The sequence below is a fragment of the Blastocystis sp. subtype 4 genome, assembly GCF_000743755.1.
Source record: "Blastocystis sp. subtype 4 strain WR1 chromosome Unknown seqid_0008, whole genome shotgun sequence".
Classification (NCBI taxonomy): domain Eukaryota; class Bigyra; order Opalinata; family Blastocystidae; genus Blastocystis; species Blastocystis sp. subtype 4.
This window is the reverse complement of record NW_014569539.1, coordinates 44,922-66,019: the sequence shown is the minus strand read 5'-3', so window position 1 is coordinate 66,019 and position 21,098 is coordinate 44,922. Positions and strand designations below refer to the sequence as shown.

Genomic DNA, 21,098 nt, shown 5'->3' with positions numbered 1-21,098 from the left:
GTAGATACACCTTCTGTCATTTCATTTGTTTGTTATCTCATTTTGACTGGTATTGAAACACAACCATTTTGGGGAAATGTACCGCGGTTATTAATTCAAAACGAATATACGCAATAATCTTGTGAATTGGTCTGCAATGTCTACAATAAAGAGAAAAGCTGCATTGAAAGTGATTGTCCTTGGAGATAGCAGGTGGTGAAATACAAATCGTTTCATTCTTCTAGTGTTGGCAAGTCCTGCATTATTCGACAATATGTTTTCAAGAAGTTCTCAGACAAGTATAAGTCAACAATTGGAGCTGATTTCTTCACTCACGATGTTGTTATTGACGATGTTCCCTATACTCTTCAAGTATTGTGTTTCTCACTCACAGTTCACTTCTAGATCTGGGATACCGCTGGACAGGAACGTTTCCAGAGTTTAGGCTCTTCCTTCTATAGAGGAACCGATGCCTGTATTCTCGCCTTTGATCTGACGAATATCCGAGTATAGGTGTATCAACTAAGATTATTTTTAGTCATTTAAGAGCCTAGAGAAGTGGCAGGATGATTTCCTTGTCGCTGCCTCACCTTCCGATCCTCTGAACTTCCCTTTCGTCATTGTGGGAAATAAGGTGGATTTAGCTGATACGGAACGCAAGGTGACAAAGGAAACTGTGGAGGAGTGGTCGACATCACGTCGTGTTACTGTTTGCCTTGATGTACTGGATAAATACTAGGGAATGCATTACTATGAGACGAGTGCGAAGGATAACATTGGCATCGAGGAGGCATTCCTTGATGTTCTGAAGCAAGCGATTTCGCAAAAGAGTGAGGAAGAGGAGTATGTTCCGGATGTAATCGATTTGAAGGACGTGAAACCAGCCAAGACGGAGAAGTGTAATTGTTAAGTAGTTTGCAATCTGTTTTCAATCAACACATTAAACATTGGAAGGTAACAGTATACAATCTCCCTTGTATTCAGGTCGAATTGGCAATATACCAGATTCAGGCATGATTGTGTCTTCACTTGCTGATGAGGCAGGTACAGCTGAAAACAATGCTGGTGGCTCTAACAGTTTCATAAACTCAGTTCGTTGACGTGTTTGAAATATGGATATCAGATTCGATCTCTCCTTCTCATCCTTGTCCTGACGCCAGTTTCTCCACCGAGTTTGGACATCTAGCACTTCAGGTGCCATCTCTGCAGTCGGCAGACGAGGTTCTGTTGGTAGCATCTCTAATCGCACAGCCTAAATCTCATTTCTCATTCTCTCTCTCACCCCCTTCACTGTTTCTGATTGTTGATTGCAAATCTCACAGTAATTACTGTGACAACATGCTTCATGAGCAACATGTCCACAAGCAAACACACGAACAGATTCCTGCTCTGAGACTGTTCGTCCGCATACACCACATACACAGTACCGGGCTTTCACCGGGCGTTTCAATTCAGAAACTTTTAATTGAAGAACTGTGTTATAGTCACCACGGAAGATACTGACAAAATTGGCATAATTTTTGACATCACTTTGTAGAGTTCCCAACACTTTGTTCACAATTCCACTGAGATCCTTAACAGTACTATTGGCATTGCGCTCTAACACACATCCAAGTAAAACAGAAACAGGAATAATACCCTGGAGAACTTCTAAGATATGTTGTAACTCTGAACCACACACTTCTTCACATAACTCCAGTCCCGCGATTACCTTCCGATTCCCGTTCAACTCGATTTTCATTGTGAGTGTGCGTCGAATTGCTGATACAACACTAATAACGCTGAAAAGAAGTGTTCTCCATGCTGAAGCCAGATATGTGGCTTCGATATCTGCAAATGTACAAGAACGAGTAACTGAATTAAAGAGAATTCCAAAAATACGGGAAATATTCGCCAATTCTCGCATATTGACAAATACACGCTATCTCTTATCCAATTCTCAATCACTTACTTCTAAATCCTGAACACTAAACACATTTCGCAAATCAGAAATAATCCGTTCACATACACGTCCATACTCCTCATTCACATGTTGCATTGCACTCTCATCATTTCCCACTCGGATTTGAAGCAAACATGAACTTTCCAGATCATTCTCGGTCAACTTCGAAAGTAATTCTCTCGCCAGTTCTTCTGAACTACGGATCATTAACCATCTCATCTCCATACATCGTATTTGACTGCAAAAACTCCCCCAAACGACTCCTATCCCATTCCATCAAACTTCGAGCAAATTGTGATAAAACTGCGGGAGTAATCGATGTGTGTGAATTCACCTGAACTGCCTCTAAGAGACTGGTTCCGATGGCTAGAGAAGGTATTGTGCTTGGAAGCAAGAAGCGACGCAGATACATGTAAGATGCCTTCTCCTCCAGATGAGCCAATACTTTTTGATGATCCCCATTACAAACAATTAACAAATAATAGGGACTCTTTTGGTCATTCCAGAATAAAAGCAGATTAAAGAAAGGAGCAATCTGCTCCGCTAATTGATCCATATTCCCGTTACTCTCAGCTACAGTTCGGATAATCTACATATCATTCCCACGGGAATTCTTACTCTTGACAAATACACCTCACATTCTTTCCAGGCCTGCATCTGGTCACTACTTCGTGCCACACGTACCAACATACTGATTACCTCAGACACCGCATTCGCCGTTTCCAGAATTCGTACACATTCCTGCAAACAACCCAAATCAAGCAGGAAGTGCAAAACTTGGGATCGCAACGATTCAGTTAGTGGATAGTTCTCAAGAACACCTAAGAGCTTCTCTCTACGAATACACTCACTGTGCTCATGAATGAACGAATAGCAATGAAGTTGAGCCTGAGATGTGACTTCAGGCGAATAATGGGATTCCATAAATACGAGCAATAAATACGATGCCAAAAGAAGGTCTGATTCTTGCAGTACTGTTGGATGAGTGATCATCCACACAAGACATCCAGCAATTTGATCACTTGTGATCCGATTCAGTTCTCGATATCCCTCATTCTCAACAGCGACACGAGTTGACTCATCGTCCTCATCTGAATCAGCTGTTGTAGCAACAGCTCCATCAGCAATCACTCGTACTGTCAATGCGTAGAAACAGAGACCCAGAAGGAAGGTGCCATCACTCTTCGTGTATGCACCAATTGGTGACACATCTGTGTCACAAGAAGGTTCACCTGGAAGTGCTCCACAGCGCAGGAAGCGGAAACAGTCACCCTGGTTGGCACAACGACCCAATGTATTGAGTGATGTCCCTGTAAGAGTCGTACCAAACACATTCGCCTGAAGAAGGAAGTAGAAAAAGCCGAGCAGGCCAGCAGCTCCTGCAGAGAGATGACGAGAAGCCTGTTCAGTAGGTGATAGGATCTGAGGATATTGACTGAAATAGTCCTTATTTCGATCCGACTGAAGACAAGTATGAATAACCCCAAGAGGTATGGCATAACAACCCCGCTCTCGAATAGCAAGAGCAGCATAAGCAAGGAACAGTTCCTTCTCTGCCAGAACAGTCAAGGCGGCCGTAAGGTCATCAGTAGCAATACGAGTGAGAGCCTGTTCCAGAGAATACAGTTGAGAAGAATCAGGAACAGAGAGAATCAAAGGTGAGAGAAGAGTATATGGAACCATCGTAATCGCTCCTGTAAGGAGATACGAAGCAAGAACTCGAAGGAATATCTCCATCGTTAGACCATTTGTACCTCGTTCACAAACACTCTGAACAGAACTGTAGAGAAGGTCAGTACGATCAATCTGTGTGAGAGCATCAAAGCATGATCCACAAATGAATTCTGCTGGTAATGATGAATCACATTCAGCAAATCGGACAATTACTGAGGAAAGACGGTTGACAAAGGAATAATACTGAAGTCGGATCTCTCCCTCTACATGTTTCGTATCAGCTCCACTTACCGCATTCAATGAATCATGAAGCGTCCTGGCATAATACGTACCGATTTGAAGAGCATTCAACAGATCCCCGGTATTCACAGCAGCCATAAACCTCTGTTCCATATCACTCTCTCGTAGGACCATCAATCGATCAAAGCACAGAACAGCAATACCATGATTGCAACTTCGGATACAATTTGCATAAAGTCGACCATTCTGATCAATGAGTTCTGATACTCCTTCAGCACCTCGCATAGCTCTACCAAGTCGTAAATTCACATTACCATAAATAAGACGTAACTTCCCTTCTGGTAAGATTGAACGAACCACTTGAGCCTTAATAAGATCTATCAGAATGAAGCCATCTGCCTGTGTGACAATAATGAGATATCGAGAAGACAGGAAAGAACATGAACACACCACGGAAGAGACTTGAAGAGAAATCAGTTGTTTCATGTAATACTTCACATGTCTTGATGCATCTAAGTGAGTCTAATGATCATTCTCTCATTCATACTTCACCTCAATACTCCAACATTCAATCAATGTGTCATCCGTACGAACAAACAGGAAACTGTTGCCTTCACATCGTTGCCAACTGCTTGAAGTCACACGCTGAACACTGTTACTCTTCTTGTCATAATAAGGACTCTCTCTAGAAGCAGTGAATGATGTGCGTGGTAAGGAGAAGAGGACAGATACCTGAGTATCATCAACTGAAAGAATCACAGTGGCTTTCTCTGTTGTCAGAGCTACTAGATCCAGACTTGATGAGGATTCAGACCCAGATTCCGTGACTTCAGGTCGAATTGCAATTGAGAATGAAACATGTGAAAGATCATGAATCTGACCATACTGAGAGCTATTGAGAATTCGAGTTGATGTCACGGTGACCGCAAATAGCTTCCTTGAGAATGATGAAATAACGACGTTACCGTCATAGTCAACAGAAAGGAGATTCCCACTACTCAAATAACGAACAAACAAGACAGCTATGTTGTGAACAGAGGAAATGGACTTGACAGATGCTCGCTTCTCCAATGAGATTATTTCAACAATGCCTGAACTGTAACCAGCAGCACAGTACTGACCACTCAAATCCATACTCAATGACAGTACACTCTCCAGTTCATCACTGTTATCAGGACTACCAATCATAAAAGGAGAGGGGTCTTCAGGGGTGGGGGAAGAATTGGAATGTAGTGGGTAACACATAAGTTGTGACTTACTCATACCAACAATAACCAGATCATCTGAAATACACAACGCATTGGGAAGACCCTTCCCTGAAGTCTTGTATGTCCTCATATTCTCCTGAAGGAAAGCATGACTATCCTCATGAATGGTTAGGAACATGTCCATCACAACAGAATCATTTTTGGGAACAGGAGATTGATATGATTTAATTACATTTAACGTAATCGAACTCTCAACTTGGGGCTCAGGAATGGAAGGAGATTGTTCCTTCTTGTACTGAAGAGCCGTCTGTAACGTCCATTTTGACGGAATTACCGGTCTATTGCTGAAAAGATCATAGTATTGAGAGAAACGCTCCATATAAGGATGATTGATACTAATCTCAGGGGGATTGAAATCTTTGTATTCAACAGTACCAATCTCAATAGGTTCAAAGTCTGAATTATTGAAATTGTAATCCGATAAGGAAAACGAAGGCTCTGGACGACGATTTTCAGATAACAGCTTCTTCAAGTAAAATACATCTTTGTAATCGTTGTAATTCAACTCAATAGTTTTAGCACGAGCTACTACACCTTCTTTCTTTATAGGATCCTTGAAACCATGAATTCCATCTTCTTCGATATCTCGTTTCGATGCAGCCATCCATGTAGAAGCACGTCGATTACGTCTAGAACGCAAGTTCTTCTCATACTGGTCAGGGAAAAGAAACCTAAAAATAAACAACTCAACTTGTCGTTACTCGATTTCTACCTCCTCTTCTTCCAGAAGATCGTTGATGTCATAAAGGGAAAGGTCGATATCCGAGTCAAACTGTTGATCTGACTCATTGATGATTTTTAACACTTCTTCATTCATATCCAGTGGATCTGAAGAGAATTGATGATGAAAAACACATCATGTAAATACCGCGATTCTACACCTATTTTGTGCGACAGACTGTGGTTATATCTGATCATCCAAAGACAGGGATCCCCCAATTACATATTGCAACAAACAAATGAATAAAGGAACTTAAGAAAGAATCGTTTCATCACGAAGATACTCTCCGACATCTGACTGGTGCAATACGACAATACTCTACTCATGATCAACACAGCACGACCCCACAGCCGCATCTAGAGATCGGATCTCTTCTGTCGATTTTGCAGTTACACCAAATCCCAAAGCCACATTATTCATATTGTAGACAATCACACCACCATATTGAGGAACACTCTCTGAAATACGTGCCAAACCTAGAAATCACCAGACTAGTTCGATCTAACCTCCTTTTGTAATGTGATTACCATACAAAAAGGTCATTTCAGCACTTGGTTTCACCCACACCTTGTACTATAATTCATCACTAAATAGAACAACTCACTTGTGCATATTTAGCCAGATAATCCAGAGCCGTGATATGAAGTCGGAACTTGTGATTCTTGTTGAAACGGCCAAACTTAGTTCCAATGCTTATTAAATTATCTCTACTAAAGTTGCCAGCAATACGCAACAGTTTTTCGCTTTCAGTAAGCCAAATACACAAAGAACAAACCTGAGGTAGTATACACGATCCTTATGCAATCGAAAGCAATGAGGATCATCTGTACGAGTGATTAGTTGCTCTACATTAGGTCCAAGGCTATAAGAGTAAGATTACACTCCAACTCATACTATTTCGTAAGCTTCTCAAAGAACACCTTTGTCTCTTCTTCTGTGAGAGGTCTCATGGAAAGCAAAGTATTGAGTAGAACAAATTGAGTCTAGCAATGAGAATAATAGCAACAAACAAGAAGTAATCACATAAGTGTGATGTACAATTTAGTATTTCCCTTAGCCTGCAAGCGCATTTCCCTAGGAACAAACGAAAAAGGTAGGGAATGTCCCTATTCCTTCACAAAATTAATGGGATCAATATTATACATAGTTTGTGACAACTTAGTTAGCGACACATAGATCCTCTTATTCCGAATGAAATACAATGTAATTCGTCATACACACTTCTGTATCCTGATTTCCAACTTCATTTTCGTTAGACATAAACAATACTAATAATCACCAAGACATACGGAATTGATATGGAACAATGGATATTCAAAAGAAACAAAAAGGATTTAACAACTAGCTGAAGATATCATCTTCACTATCCACAAAGATCACTTGATCATCTTCAGTCAGAATAGAATGAACAGATGAAAAGCTTACACTCTTTCTTACCGCTGAGGGTTGACGCATCAGAATCGGAACTGGAGAATCTTTCTCTCCTGATTTTGTAGGTGATACTACAATTTTAACTCCGTCTTCTGTTGTAGTTTCTGCCTCCTTGCTGTCATTACTCTCTTCTACTTCTTCTGTAATATATTCGTATTCCACTTCCTCATCACTCCCATTTTTGGAACTAGTTTCCTCATCGGAGTCGGTTACTTCCACAACTTCATAAACGACTTCATATTCTACATTATCTGATTCATTTTTTACTATCAACTAATATACCAGAAAGAAAAGCAAACCAGACGGAGATCGGCTCATCTCCAACTACCTCAGATATTAACACACAAACAAAAAGAGAAGTCTGCCAAAAACAAAATTCAACGTGTGAGTAAAAAAAACACACCAAAACTGTTCATCACTCATCCGTCTCAAACCCAATATCCCCATGAATATAAATACCCACACGATCTTCCTTAGCGTCAGCTTCATACTTCCGCATACTCTGTAAGATAGAAGAATAGGATGCCAATCGAACACCTGCATTCTTCTGAATTCTGGCCCATCCCTCTGCTAGCATCATTTCGTTAATACTAATCTTTTGGTCGTCTTCACGGTAGAGGAACAGTACCAGTCTGTTCTCACTATCTCTCAGCACAACCTGAGCACGATAGAATTCCGTATCAGCCAAGTCGTCAAGACAGTCACGACTCAATTTTCCCCACTCACCTGTTGTAGGAGCTTCAATACCAGCCAAACGGCAGGCACGCGCAAGTGCAGGAATCTGTTGAATCGACTCAGAGAGATCATGAAGTTGATTCGATGAAACTGTAAGTGTAACGCCTGTGTCCATACAATACACAGAACAGGATCCTCCTTTGGAGCTGATCAGACGTCTATTCATCATTTCGATTGAAATCAGATTACACTCGAACCCATCGTCGTCCTGCCTCACTTCCAATCAGACATGCATACACGCCACCCTTCACTGGTGCTACAACAGCAAGATTGTTCTATCATTAAAGGATCCCCTCAATCGCTACAGGAATAGGTAGTGTTTTCAATGCAGCATCCACAGTACTCAACGCATCATGATCTGTACCAGCAACAGCATAAAAAGTATCACCACTCACAACTGAAGTGATAGCCAGATTCATTTCACCTGTCACCACTAACTCCTTAGGCTAATCATGATTCTCATCATCCATACCGACCTTCTTCACTTCTACGTAGTTCTTCCAATATCCCTTCTTGTTCTGTTTCGCAGTCTCCTCTGCTTCTTCCATGAGTTCAGCCTGACGACAGAAATCGATCGAAGTCTCGTTAATAAACACAACACCCTCACGTAGCAACTCCAATCCAATTGACTCCTTCTTATTCCCCATATACAAATCACCAATGAAGCTACCTCCTTTGTCCACATTCACAATTTCAACAGTCACATCACGTTGCAGGAAATGAAGTTTGGCATACATCAAGGACTCATCACCAAATGATTCACCCTTCCCTCGACTTGAAGAGAGAGGAGCCTTTACACCTTGTAAGTTGAATGAGAATTGACAGTTCTCTTCAGGAATATGTACCAGGTAATGACTAGCAGAGAACACATATTCAATAAAACCATGATACCGTGATTTCTGTTTAAGGAAATGAAGATTCGTTTTTGCTTTGGCTGGTGTCTCACTGAAATCAACACGATGACGTATTGAGGGTTTCTTCTGATTAAACAAGCCCACTCTCGCCTGTTTCGCCTGATTCTCTGCTAACAAGAGTTGATCATAGTTTGAAGCTCTGGCTTCATCATCACGATGCCTCACCACAGACACTAGTCCAGCACTTACCAGTTCCTCTGCCAGATTCATTCCATTCATCAGCTCCACTGTACAGTACGTAAACGTTTGTTCTTCTGTTCCTACCAGACTCGTTCGCTCATATTCGACCACAATTTTCACCTTCTTACCAATTGCCAGATGAATCAGTTTCTCTTTCGCTTCCTGTGCCCATGCCTCATCAGCCACATTCTTCTTCAAATTTCCTAACTTCGGAGCACGAACACTTGCTAAATTCACACGACGTTGAGAAGAAGGTACCAATGGATCCTTTCCGTCTAGCAAAATGATCAGTGTATCACCGCTCATCACCTGCAACACTTGACCCTGAATGGCAGCGTATGTCGTGTTCACTGCCTTCTACTAATCACTACTCATCATCACTTCTACCCAGTCCTTCCATAAGCGCAAATGCTGTTTCTTTGCTTCTAACTCGGCTCCACGCAAAATCGACACTTCTTCAACGGGAAGGAAATTTAGAGACCAGTCAACCACACGTGCCAAACCAGCTCCCAAGAGCTCCTTAGCAAGGGATCCACTGGGGTGTTCCACACGACCGAAGAAATTCTAGAGGTGAGACGACAACTGCGGGAATACATTAAATTTGTCCATGCCATCAATAATAATAACCACGGAACGATTCAGTAATCGGAGTTCAGAGAAACACCGAGATTCCGCAGCAAAAGCATCATATGTGGCTTTACCATCAGCTGAATAAGCAATTCGGGGAGCTTGTAAACCTGCAAGACGAAGCGAGATCATCTCTCCCGTCTCGAGAAGATACAGCTTAAGTGTACTTCCGTCACGAACTTGCTCCACAATAGCAGCCATTGGCATCCCTTTGTTGGCTTGGAAGAAAGATTCGGGATCATCTAGTGTCCAACTCACATGACGGAGTGTTTTCGTTGGACTCCAAATACCTCTGTGGTTATCACGTGCCTCTGCTTGTAGTTCCAGCAACTCCTCGTACAATTCGCGACTTCCCTTTTCATCGCGCTCTGAACGAACGGAAACATATCCACTGGAAACCATATCTCGGAGGACATCCTTGTCCTTCAGTTCGATTGTTCCAAACGTACGGCTGATCACATCCACCTTGTACAACACTTTGAATTTGACAACCTGTCCAATTATCATTTTACGCAGATATTCTCTTGATTCCCATCCAAAGTACTCTTCAACTCCCTCGGCTGTTCTGGCTACACGAGGAGCTTGACAATACGCCAATGATAACTGCATTTCTGGAGCTACTCCCTTCTAGCAACTCAATGGCATGATCCACTTCCTACAGCAACAGAGCCCATTAACAAAACAGTATCTCCGGACAAAACTGATTTAACAATAGCATAACCTGTATGTAAAAGAGAGAATGGGACATACCTTGCATGATAGAATCTCGTAATAAAGAATAATGACAACCGAAGGACAGAAATCGACTCGATTTTGGTTTGAATGACAGGAAATGGAGATATTTCCTCTATCTTAGGTATTATAGACAACAAACAATACGTCACAACAAAACAGTAGGGCCTTCCACAGTCAAGTTTTCATATACTTTCCTTGACAACTGTCGTTGTCGTGAATTCCCTCCGAACTTGTCCTATCAATCATACAAAACAGCAGCTAAATACTGAAAGCAAATCCCTTTTCGACTCTTCATCTTTGCAAGAGGCATATGCATGAAGCAACGAAGAGAGTGTCGGATAATGTCGAACAATCTCCCCTGCTTTTACTGCGCTAATTCCTGGAATGCATTGGAGAAACCGATTCCAGATGACTGTCGGAGAGGTCGAGTTCCCAGTATCCTGATTGGCAATCCGAATGCGATTCATTACACCTAATTCGCTCAATGGCTGTCTATATAAGACAAATCCCAAAAATCGTACTGATAAGGGCCTTCTCGAATAGCACAGAGAATCTTCATCACCCAACCAACAACTGCCGCATTGCATTCACACGGAATACAATCAATAGCACAATCACTATCAGTTAGCCTTAAAACTAACCACTACAATCGTAATCGAATGTATAGTTCCGTTAGAAAGTCACGAGTGAAAGATTGAATAGATTCCTATTCATGAATCTGCTGGGATTCACCAACACGTCGTTTCCGCTTCTGTTCTGCAATAATTCCCTGCATTTCTGTCAAAAGTAAAATCATTCGTTGTTTCGAAGATTCCAGAATTCTATCTCGGATCTCACGAATACTACTCAAAGCACCATCTAATCCCTGTTCTTTTATCATATTGATGATCACATGACCGTTCATCACCATCATCACACAATCATGAATAGGCACGTATCTCTACATCCCAGTAATCCCTCATTCTTACTCCATCCACTTGGCGCATTGCTATAATCACACCATGAACAGGACAACGAATGAATGGTCCAATCACAAACTGTGGTCGGAGTGAGGCCAAAACAGCCTTTCCAACATCATTCTGACCTAACTTCTCCTCCAGAGCCACCAGAAGAGTTCGATTACGCTAGATGTCAATGCAATGAAGAAATTTCACCTTATGAGAGCGAGTGTTGTGAGGTCTAGTAGACTGAGAGAGGGGCACGTTGTCTCCATTATCTGATTCAGGCGAACTCCAGGGTAATTCATCCTGCTGACTCTCTCTCACCTCAGGCGGTGAGTCAGGGGTTGGAACGAAATTCTGAGGATTCTCACATTCATTAGAGTCAGATGACTGACTGAAAAGTGTACGTTCCCATGTCTCTGATCGCTTGGCTGCTGACTCCTGCACATCTCCTGTAGACGGTCGCTTGGACAACACAATGTTACTGTGATTCTCCCATACTGGTTGAGAGTGAAGAGGAGTGTTCTGAGAGCAAGAAAGGACATAATTGGCAATCATTGCATCCTCCTCACTACTCTGACTGCAATAAGGAGAGTCATTCTGACTATGCCCTACACTCACAATCACATCACTCGAATCAGAAGACACTTCTAATATTGATGGATATGCTGTCTCTTGCTGTGATCTGTGATCATTGGAAAGAGGCGATTCACATCTCTGCTCAGTGTCTGAATCTTCAATCGAGATACAAACCGAATCTGCGTCCGAAGTATCAGCCACAGGCGATCCTCCTCTGACCAATGATTCACTCTCGGAGCAAATATTAGGACTTCGAGAAGTTTCCTGGATGCTGCGAGGCGACTCATTTACCTCGAACACACTCTTCTCCTTACTGTTCTTCTCAGTTTGGGGACACAAAACAGAAACATCACAAGAACTCATTGGTATTTCATCCTGAAGGAGAGACACGGCGGGAGAGGGATTATTCAAGCAAGGAGGAGAAATTTGCTTTTCACAATCATCTAAGAACGTGCAAACCATCCTAGTCGCTGTTTCATCATCCTCTTTCCGAATACCAATCAGATCAAACATCGTCCCAGAATAGTCTTCAGAGCGATTTCCAACTTCTAAATTCGGTTTCTCCTCTTCATTTGGATGATCATCACTTTTAACATCTACAGAACTCTCTTCAAATAATACAGAGGAGTGCTCCTGCTCTACCTTCTTAATATATCGAGATAAAAATGAATCCTCCACGATAGTCACTGAATTCCCCAACTACATATTGCAATCCATTTGAAACATACAGAAGAAGAAGAGCCATCACTATCAGAAGATAAGATTTCAATGATGTTGTCAGACTCCATCATCTCTCCAGTGAATCAGAATTGGACTGTAGCACAACGAATCAATTCTAAAATCAGGAAATCTCTTCTCACTTTTGGGTTATCGAGAATCAATGAATTCTGCAATTCCACAAAACAGATCGGAAGTTTCATCATATGGACTTTTGGGAACGATTAATCGCTGGATAGTTGAATTCGGTTTGCTTTGACATTCACTTCGACTTCTTGAATCGTTGTGCTGCAGAATGAACCCTACATATACGAGTAATGTTGTGGATGAGAACCGATTTGTAGATCTGCTACGAACTCTGTACTCTAAGAACCTGAATTTCAAAGTGAAAATGGGTCTAGAGAATATGATACTGTTTAATCAGAAACTGGGGAATCCTGCGAACCAAATTACTACAATTCATGTCACAGGAACCAATGGAAAAGGATCGGTTGTCTACAAAATTGCGAAGGCACTTCAGGCTTCTGGATACAAGACGGGAATGTATGTTTCGCCACATATTTCCAGTTTCCGTGAAAGAATCACAATCAATGGAGAAATGATCTCAGAGGAAGATGTGGTGAAAAACCTCCAACTCATCAACGAGATTGAGCCGACACTTCCTACTTCGTTGAGTTTTTTTGAGAGTGTGACTGGAATGGCATTCAACTATTTCAGAGAAAAGCAAGTGGATGTAGCTGTTATCGAAGTTGGTCTAGGAGGCCGCTTAGACTCTACGAACATCATCACTCCCGAACTGAGTGTGATTACATCCATTGGACTCGATCACCAGGGCATTTTGGGAAACACCATTACTGACATCGCTCGCGAGAAGGCTGGCATTATTAAGGATAACAAGCCTGTGGTTGTAGGCCCAAACTGTCCTCACCAACAGATCTACAACATCGCAGGCAGTCATCATTCGCCCTATGTTCCTGTGATGGTTCCTAACTATCAGGAAGAGACCTATGATGCAATAAACACGGCAATCGCATGTCAGGCACTTCGTACTCTGAATGAGTATTCCCACGGAAAATTCCATGTTCCTGAAGATGTGATTCTCTCGGCAACCAAGGAACGTCCGATATGCCGTTTTGAAGAATTCACTCTTCCAAACAGCCGTGGAGAGCAGGTGAAAGTGATTCTGGATGTATGTCACAATCAACCTGGATTCCACGCAATGTATGCAACAATGAAGAAATTGTACGGAGATCGAACGATTCGAGTAAGAAAGATGTGAGATTGACATTTAGATGATTTGTGGATTCTGTGCAGATAAGAACGTATCCGATTGTTTGAATGTGATTTTACAGCATACAACAGTGGATAAGATGCGTTTGATAAACAGCAGCCACCCTCGAGCAATGAAATGTGAATGTCTTCGAGATGCTCTCCATCGTTGCAATGATGCTCTGGGAAGGCAATGGAATGACGGTTACAGTGGATAAATGGACTTATACATAGAGAGAGATGGAGTTGCTGATACTATTCCGAACAATCTTCATCGAGTTTTAGATGAATGTGGTCCGAAGGACATTCTGTTAATTTGTGGTTCATTGTATATCATGAATGAAGTCCGTTATGCTATGGGAATTCGAGAACCCCAAGATGTCATTTACGATTATCATTGTCGAGATCATGGGCCGGAGTCGGTGGCTGCTGGAAAAGCTCAGTATCTTTATCCACATGAGAAACCAGTTGAATGGAATTAAGTTGTTTGTTACTCAGTCATTTCATTCTTTTTCAAATGCAAGAATGAGGTGGGTCGAATCAACTAAGACTGGTTCATCTGTTTATTTCTTTTGTATCCTATTGTTCCTTCTTTTTAACTATTGCATCAGAGAAACACCGTAACCATTTTCCTCTTGCACTAGCGTCTAGAGAAGTGAAATGTATACTATCTTACAGCTCATCAACGCATATTTCGTCCTTCTCGAAGAAGGAGAGTAATATGTCCTGGTTCAAACATAATTCAGTAGATGCTTATTCTTATAGTTTTGTAGAGAAGCATTATTCTCCAATGAGTGTGTGACAGTTTAATTCATGACCTCTAGATATAAGTACTTTATTAAAGAATAGTGTAGTTAAGGAGTATGTTCCAGTTTACAGTAAGTCTCTGAAAGAAGTGGACATGGACCTTGCTTCCTCGTTAAAGAAATCTACTTCATACTTACGCTATTGGTGGAACTGCTTAATTCAGTGGCTAGGTTTAGATCCCAAGGGTGGTTACATGCTGGGTACAGAAACTAAGTGTACTCATTTTCATTTGCCTTTGAAAGTGTAGATAATGATTCCTCTTCATATCATGTTTTTACTCCCGAAGAATTGGATATTTCAAATCCGATGATGATGGGTCAGTATCCTGCAGAATTACCTGTTTACATCAATATGTTACCGAATATGACAGACGAATCCTGTATGGTTGATGTAGCAAACATTCTTCCAGGTCCTCTTTCTCCTCGTAAAGCATGGCCCAAAAGTTCAAATTGGACTGATAAGACATTTCAAGAGCGAAATAAACTTGTCGATGCTGAAATGTTGGCTCAAGAGAAATGGATTCGTTCTACCAAGGAATTTGACAAAATGCGGAGTGTGGTGATGGAAGAGGATAATGCAATGTATCCCTCAGACCATTTTGATTATGGCTATACGCGCAATGTGTATCTACACATTCGCAATCTTGAATCGATGGTGGTGGATACCTTGTATCAACGTATGCAACAGTCACCCTGTTTTAAGTCCATTGACGACAAATATATTCGAATGAATGAGGAATTGCTTCCAACGCAAACGGAGCGATTGGAAAAGATTCGAGCAGAAATCTATGCTTCGCGACGAAAGAACAGAGCGAGATACAAAAACCTGGTTGTGACAGATGAAGAAGTGAATTCGGAATTGACTCGAAGGGAAGAGGAGGCACGAAAACAGAAAATGTTGGCATTTCGAAGTGTGAAATACTATTCCGATACAAACCAATCATATTGTGACATGTGTAATCTGCGATGGCCCAAACCAGGGAAAGCCTCCTCACTGCCAGAACACTTCAAAATTCGTAAGTGGATTGGGAATAAAGAAGTTAAGGATATTTCAACCAATACGAATCGTAATTCAAATTTTGGCGGGTAATCATTAGCACGATATGCATCATCCAGAGCTTCATTCGATGTCACAGGCATTGCCGCAGCTACATGGAATCGACTCTTCTCCTTACGTCAAATACTCTATCGTTGGCATGGGTAGATGACAGAAATAGGTCTGATTTTGTAGCAAACTGGTTGTGGTTTTTTTATGTAATGATTCAAGTGAATTGGAGATCGTTACACTGTTACAGAAACGGTATTTGCCCACGAGATTAACCATTCTTCTGTATGTTGTCGATAGGATGCATCCTCATTATTCTCATTTTCCCGTGAATTTTTTACGTAATCTTGCGATTCGAAATATTCGAACTACGCATTTTTTGGTGTTGGATATGGATCTCCGTATGACCAGTAATCAAATCATCATGATAATTATACCTAGCAAACACCTATGAAGAAATACGCTCTCTTCCTTCGTATGTTACAGATAGTAACAAAACCGCGGTTATTCTACCAATCTTCTTTTTCAATCATACTACAATTCTTCGTTCATGTCACACAATTGAGTCTTGTGCTGCACTGTAATGCTTTGTATTGAATGTGAACAATAGAACTGCTTGGTATCAACCAGAGAACAAGGCAGAGTTGATAGCATGCATGCACAGTTTGAACTGTTTCAGTAACAAACGATTGGTTCGAACCCATGTGAGTGATATAATGAAGAGAGTGATCATTAGATGTACGTGATGCCTGAGTGGTATGTAACAGATCAAACATCCCATTTCTCTCGAATACGTTGCTTCATTACAAACTTCATGGAACCATATGTGATGGTTCGATACAATGCTGATACACCTCTCTTTGTAGAAGAATTTGTGGATTACGGATACAACAAAGTCGAGTACTTTGAGAATCTGCGACAAGCTGGTTATCAGTTCTTCATTCTGAATCATGTGTTTGCTACTGATTTTCCTCATCCTGAGTATGAATGATTGAAGTGAATGACCCATAGTTCGACATTCCGAATCTCATATCATAATGCATTGCATGGATCAAAAATAGCTGATAGAACAATGAAAGACGTTTATAACAAGGTTCAGAGGTATTATAATCGGCGGTATGAAAGGAATGACCGTTTCCCAGTATGTTATAGTCGACGGCCCTCTTATTATGAACAATTGTGATATGTTTGTTAGAATAGAATGATTCGTATGATCAAATATCCGTTTACACAATACTATCAACTTGTTTCAAACAAACAGTTCAAACATATCGGATCCATACATAGATTGTAGAGACTATCATGGTGATCATCATACAGGTAAAACCGAATTTGAAGAATTGACCAAAACTGACTGGATGACCATTTGTTGCACAAATACCAGCCGTTACCAGATTCGCTCCTGCACCTACTAAGGTTCCATTACCACCAAAACAAGCACCAAAAGCAAGTGCCCAAGCTAACGTATAGATGTCCATTCTTTGACTCAATTCAGGGTGTTCACCTAGAATGCGAATAACTGGTATCATGGTAGCTGTGAATGCAATGTTATCTAAAATCGACGATGCCAAACCTGATACCCATAGAATCAACATATGAGCCAATAAGGATTGATACTTAGGAGGTGAACTCATAATTAGTGTTGAAACTCCATTTCCAATAGCTCGAATAACACCTAACTCATTCACTCCTTCAATCATGATAAAAAGACCAGCAAAGAAGACTAAGGTTTCCCACTCCAACAATTCAAATGTTGTATGCAAGTCTTCATTTGTTCCTAAGAACAGACAAGCAAATGCGCCTGCAATAGCAATGTACGCAGTATCGATATGATGGAATGAGTGTAAGAAAAACAGGATGATGACGGTGATTAGGACACTTCCACATTTCAAGAGAAGTGGTTTATTTTTTATCTGGTATTTCTCCTTCAGTGACTCATCAACCTGAACTCTTGGTTTCAATAAATCTTTTCGATAGTAAAACAGCACGAAGGGATATACAACGATAAGACAGATCAGGACACACGGAGTGGCATGCTTTATGAAGTCAACAAATCCAATATGTTCTTTCAGCATGTTACCAATAATCAAATTTGGGGGATCCCCAATCTGAGTAGCAGTTCCTCCAATGTTTGAATAGATTACTTCAGGTAGTAAGAATGGAATTGGATTTACCTCCATCATTCGAGACAACTCTATTGTAACAGGAGCTATTAGCAGCATTGTGGTCACATTGTCTAAGAATGCTGAACACAAGGCTGTTAACAGACATAGAGAGATGTTGAGGGCCAAAATATGACCTTTGGTGAGGGTTAACATCTGGACTGCCAAAAACTCGAACATTCCCGTGGTTGATAACATTTGAATCATGATCATCATACCAAAGAGAAGACACAACGTACTTTCATCCATCCAACTGATAACAGTTGATAGAGAAGGAGCATCATGAACAAAACTGATGAGAAGGAGAGTTAAGAATGCTCCGATGAATGCAACCACTGCACGATTTATCACCTCAAGAAGGAGAAGCACATATACTCCAACAAGAATGATACTACCCAGCAGAATACGATATCGACCAATAGGATTCATTGGATCAGCATACAACACGAAACTCACTGGAGCGGTACTATTTGTAGTTACTTTCATAAACAAGGCACTCTCTCCTGCTGGTTTCAACTCCGAAGCCACATCGATTTCCTGAAGAGACTCCGTCTCAGTCTCAGCAGCAGAGATAATGTCTGTTAGTGTGCCATGAGGAATCTCCTCTTCACCAATTCGTTCAAATAACTGTAATTTCAAGGTATAGGGCTCCGGACTAGCTTGAATGGCTGTACGTACTTCATACAATCCCCGCGGGGAATCTGGTAAACTAAAGATAATCCTAAATCACGGGAATTACGCATAGTATGCAGGTTCAGCACTAGTGATAGCTTTGAGTCCTCCAAAAATAGACATTGAGTAACCAAGCATGGGAACTACGTGCTTGCCATCATCATATGGTACGAAATGATGGGCCAACAATAGTACTAACACTGCAATACAACAAGCAATGGTGATACCTCCCACGATCCAGTCTCGTACTGTCAAATGACTGATGTAAAGAGATGGCTTCTCCTTCTCCAGTTCTTCCACTGTTGGCTCTTTCTGTAATGCTTCTGTCTTCAACACATTGTCATGCTCATTCAAGACTCTCTGACGTCTGCGCAACTGGTGATTGGTTCTCTGGAATGTCGTGTTTGGCATGAATACTGTGATCGTTTGTTGATCCTTCTTTCCACAGCAGCCATGTGTCTGACCCATAACATTCCGACGTTGGAATGGATTAGCAGCGTAAGGATCAGGTGGTGGAAGCATGGTACATCGAGTCATAAAATTATCCATCAACTTTAAGAAGAGACGATCTGTGTTGATCTTACGAGCAGCACTACTAAACCAGTTCTGAGACATCATTAACGAGAAGGCACGACCCATTTCATGAAGCCTACAAATGATCCCATTCCAATAGAAGTACTGAGCTGTTGAAGTACAAGTCTTCGAACCCAATACAAATAAGAAATACCGAATGAGAAGAGGTGACTGTTCTTGAACCACAATAGGACTCTTCAAACGAACCATAGCAATGATTGGCTTTGTTAAAAAGGAGAGTTTCGCAACATACACCTTACAACCCTCTCTCTGTTCACCTTCTTGGATAAGGGGAAGAGATTCATCCTTCTTTGAGAAGAGTTGAACTAAGGGATCTCGGACTTCTGGAGTTGCGATCTGTCTCATTTCCACATCGTCTAACATTGCATTCACCACATCCGTAAGTGATTCTGCTTCTGTATCCAATAATATCACACCATTTTCCAGTCCACGACGTAGATCTGAGAAAGCTGTTAGTGACACAGCACTTATCCCACCAAAACGAGTGTCTCCTTCTTCAAAGACTTCCTCTTGTCCCTCACAATACCGACCTGTTCCAACCCATTCCTCGTTATCAGTACCAATCTCAGCCATGTCAACAACTAGACCACCAAACTGGTTAATAGATGATGTGTAGTCACGACCATAGAATGAACTCTGTCCCACAGATCCCACACTGTAAGTATGAGAGTGACTCAGTGTATCCGCATAGCTACTGAATGACGAAGATGATAACATGTGAGGTGCCTGTACTGTGACTTCTGATCCATCGGATAGACGCGCAGTTATTACATTGCTACTCACTTTCACCAAGGTTACTGATAACTCAAACGATGCTCCATTAGTCTTCACTCCTACAAGTTTCGAAGCTCCTTGTTCCTTCTGGATTTCAGGAGAGCCTGATGCACCTTCCTGAAAGAGTCCAAAGGCTTCTTGAACTGCTTTCTCTCCCTTCTCTTTCACAAAGGAAGGATCTAATTGTCATATCTTCAAATTTGATCCTACCCACAAGATTCAGAATATTATCACCCATAAATCCTTCCTTGTCTTTCAACAGGAACATTTCCTAAACATTAATTCATCATCCAGTTAACAACGGCAACTAACGAAGTATAATTCAGAATGGTTCCCTTTCCATCGTAACGAATCTCTGCTCGTCGTGTCTGATCATTAGAAACAATCCATTTAGTTACCTTCGTATTCTTTGTCGTCGATCCTAAGTTACCAAATAAATAGTTCAGAGAAGCATGATTTCCATACATTCCATTAGCCGAATAACTTCCATACGTATCGCTACAATAAAGACCATGAATATACAATTACAAATTACCCACAAAACTATCTTCATAGCGACCAGAACTACAGTTTAGAGTCTAGAAATACCAATACACAGAATAAAGTCGTGGGAGACTACCCGTTGTTCCCACTTCCTGGGTAGAGTGCTCAATCATACTATGTTCGAAAAGAAGTAACACACTTACTTTTCAGAAGCCCCTCCATTCTCTGGCTTCGTTGATGAATCGACCATCTCAATACTCATGGTAGAAGAAAAGAATGGCATATGACACTATGACAAAAAAACAAGCGATTTCTGTCATCAAGGTCTGATAGTGTTTTTCCTTTCAAACATCCCAAATCGATTCGTTTAACCATACTAAGGATTATTCTAAGAAATGAACAAAAGCGTGTTTGATACTTAATTCATATTTGCTTTCTATTGATTGAAAATTGACTTGATGATCTTGATTATTCCATTTTAGTCACATTTGTCTTCATCATGGTATTGTCTTTTGTGGTTATTCATTCCTAGAGTTACTACCGTCACGGAGAATTGATTTTTAAGGAATCAAGAAATCATTTCTCACTCCTACCATCATCTCACTCTTTT

The 21,098-nt window shown here is 41.2% G+C and overlaps 8 protein-coding genes across 8 annotated transcripts; 3 read left to right on the top strand and 5 right to left on the bottom strand.

Moving 5' to 3' along the window:
- Positions 1 to 136: 136 nt before the first annotated feature.
- JH06_0123 (RAS-related protein RAB7) lies at positions 137 to 889 on the top strand (the record flags this gene model as incomplete). The annotated part of the gene is made up of 5 exons (XM_014674473.1): positions 137 to 192; positions 225 to 351; positions 385 to 486; positions 518 to 688; positions 719 to 889. The coding sequence occupies 5 exons, from the start codon at positions 137 to 139 to the stop codon at positions 887 to 889; spliced, it is 627 nt and encodes a 208-aa protein (XP_014529959.1).
- A 30-nt stretch (positions 890 to 919) lies between these two features.
- JH06_0122 (hypothetical protein) lies at positions 920 to 5,920 on the bottom strand (the record flags this gene model as incomplete). Its single annotated transcript, XM_014674472.1, is given in 9 exon segments — positions 920 to 1,231; positions 1,262 to 1,900; positions 1,931 to 2,099; positions 2,122 to 2,510; positions 2,540 to 4,357; positions 4,388 to 4,567; positions 4,583 to 4,829; positions 4,851 to 5,774; positions 5,805 to 5,920. 9 exon segments carry the CDS (start codon positions 5,918 to 5,920, stop codon positions 920 to 922), a joined length of 4,794 nt encoding a protein of 1,597 aa, XP_014529958.1.
- Positions 5,921 to 6,076: 156 nt separating this feature from the next.
- JH06_0121 (ribosomal protein S60) lies at positions 6,077 to 6,774 on the bottom strand (the record flags this gene model as incomplete). The annotated part of the gene is made up of 6 exons (XM_014674471.1): positions 6,077 to 6,142; positions 6,173 to 6,300; positions 6,331 to 6,397; positions 6,429 to 6,567; positions 6,600 to 6,686; positions 6,719 to 6,774. The coding sequence occupies 6 exons, from the start codon at positions 6,772 to 6,774 to the stop codon at positions 6,077 to 6,079; spliced, it is 543 nt and encodes a 180-aa protein (XP_014529957.1).
- An 896-nt stretch (positions 6,775 to 7,670) lies between these two features.
- Positions 7,671 to 10,320, bottom strand: JH06_0120 (hypothetical protein; the record flags this gene model as incomplete). Its single annotated transcript, XM_014674470.1, has 6 exons — positions 7,671 to 8,148; positions 8,180 to 8,265; positions 8,296 to 8,436; positions 8,467 to 9,441; positions 9,472 to 9,648; positions 9,679 to 10,320. The coding sequence occupies 6 exons, from the start codon at positions 10,318 to 10,320 to the stop codon at positions 7,671 to 7,673; spliced, it is 2,499 nt and encodes an 832-aa protein (XP_014529956.1).
- Positions 10,321 to 10,591: 271 nt separating this feature from the next.
- Positions 10,592 to 12,757, bottom strand: JH06_0119 (hypothetical protein; the record flags this gene model as incomplete). The annotated part of the gene is made up of 8 exons (XM_014674469.1): positions 10,592 to 10,681; positions 10,713 to 10,938; positions 10,968 to 11,063; positions 11,094 to 11,152; positions 11,183 to 11,386; positions 11,415 to 11,570; positions 11,601 to 12,665; positions 12,695 to 12,757. The coding sequence occupies 8 exons, from the start codon at positions 12,755 to 12,757 to the stop codon at positions 10,592 to 10,594; spliced, it is 1,959 nt and encodes a 652-aa protein (XP_014529955.1).
- A 221-nt stretch (positions 12,758 to 12,978) lies between these two features.
- JH06_0118 (folylpolyglutamate synthase) lies at positions 12,979 to 14,434 on the top strand (the record flags this gene model as incomplete). Its single annotated transcript, XM_014674468.1, has 4 exons — positions 12,979 to 12,997; positions 13,028 to 13,947; positions 13,976 to 14,162; positions 14,187 to 14,434. 4 exons carry the CDS (start codon positions 12,979 to 12,981, stop codon positions 14,432 to 14,434), a joined length of 1,374 nt encoding a protein of 457 aa, XP_014529954.1.
- Positions 14,435 to 16,194: 1,760 nt separating this feature from the next.
- Positions 16,195 to 16,794, top strand: JH06_0117 (hypothetical protein; the record flags this gene model as incomplete). Its single annotated transcript, XM_014674467.1, has 4 exons — positions 16,195 to 16,213; positions 16,245 to 16,383; positions 16,414 to 16,507; positions 16,540 to 16,794. 4 exons carry the CDS (start codon positions 16,195 to 16,197, stop codon positions 16,792 to 16,794), a joined length of 507 nt encoding a protein of 168 aa, XP_014529953.1.
- A 271-nt stretch (positions 16,795 to 17,065) lies between these two features.
- On the bottom strand, positions 17,066 to 20,750 carry JH06_0116 (arsenical PUMP membrane protein; the record flags this gene model as incomplete). The annotated part of the gene is made up of 8 exons (XM_014674466.1): positions 17,066 to 18,674; positions 18,705 to 19,286; positions 19,317 to 20,184; positions 20,216 to 20,276; positions 20,308 to 20,373; positions 20,404 to 20,503; positions 20,600 to 20,662; positions 20,692 to 20,750. The coding sequence occupies 8 exons, from the start codon at positions 20,748 to 20,750 to the stop codon at positions 17,066 to 17,068; spliced, it is 3,408 nt and encodes a 1,135-aa protein (XP_014529952.1).
- Positions 20,751 to 21,098: the final 348 nt, after the last annotated feature.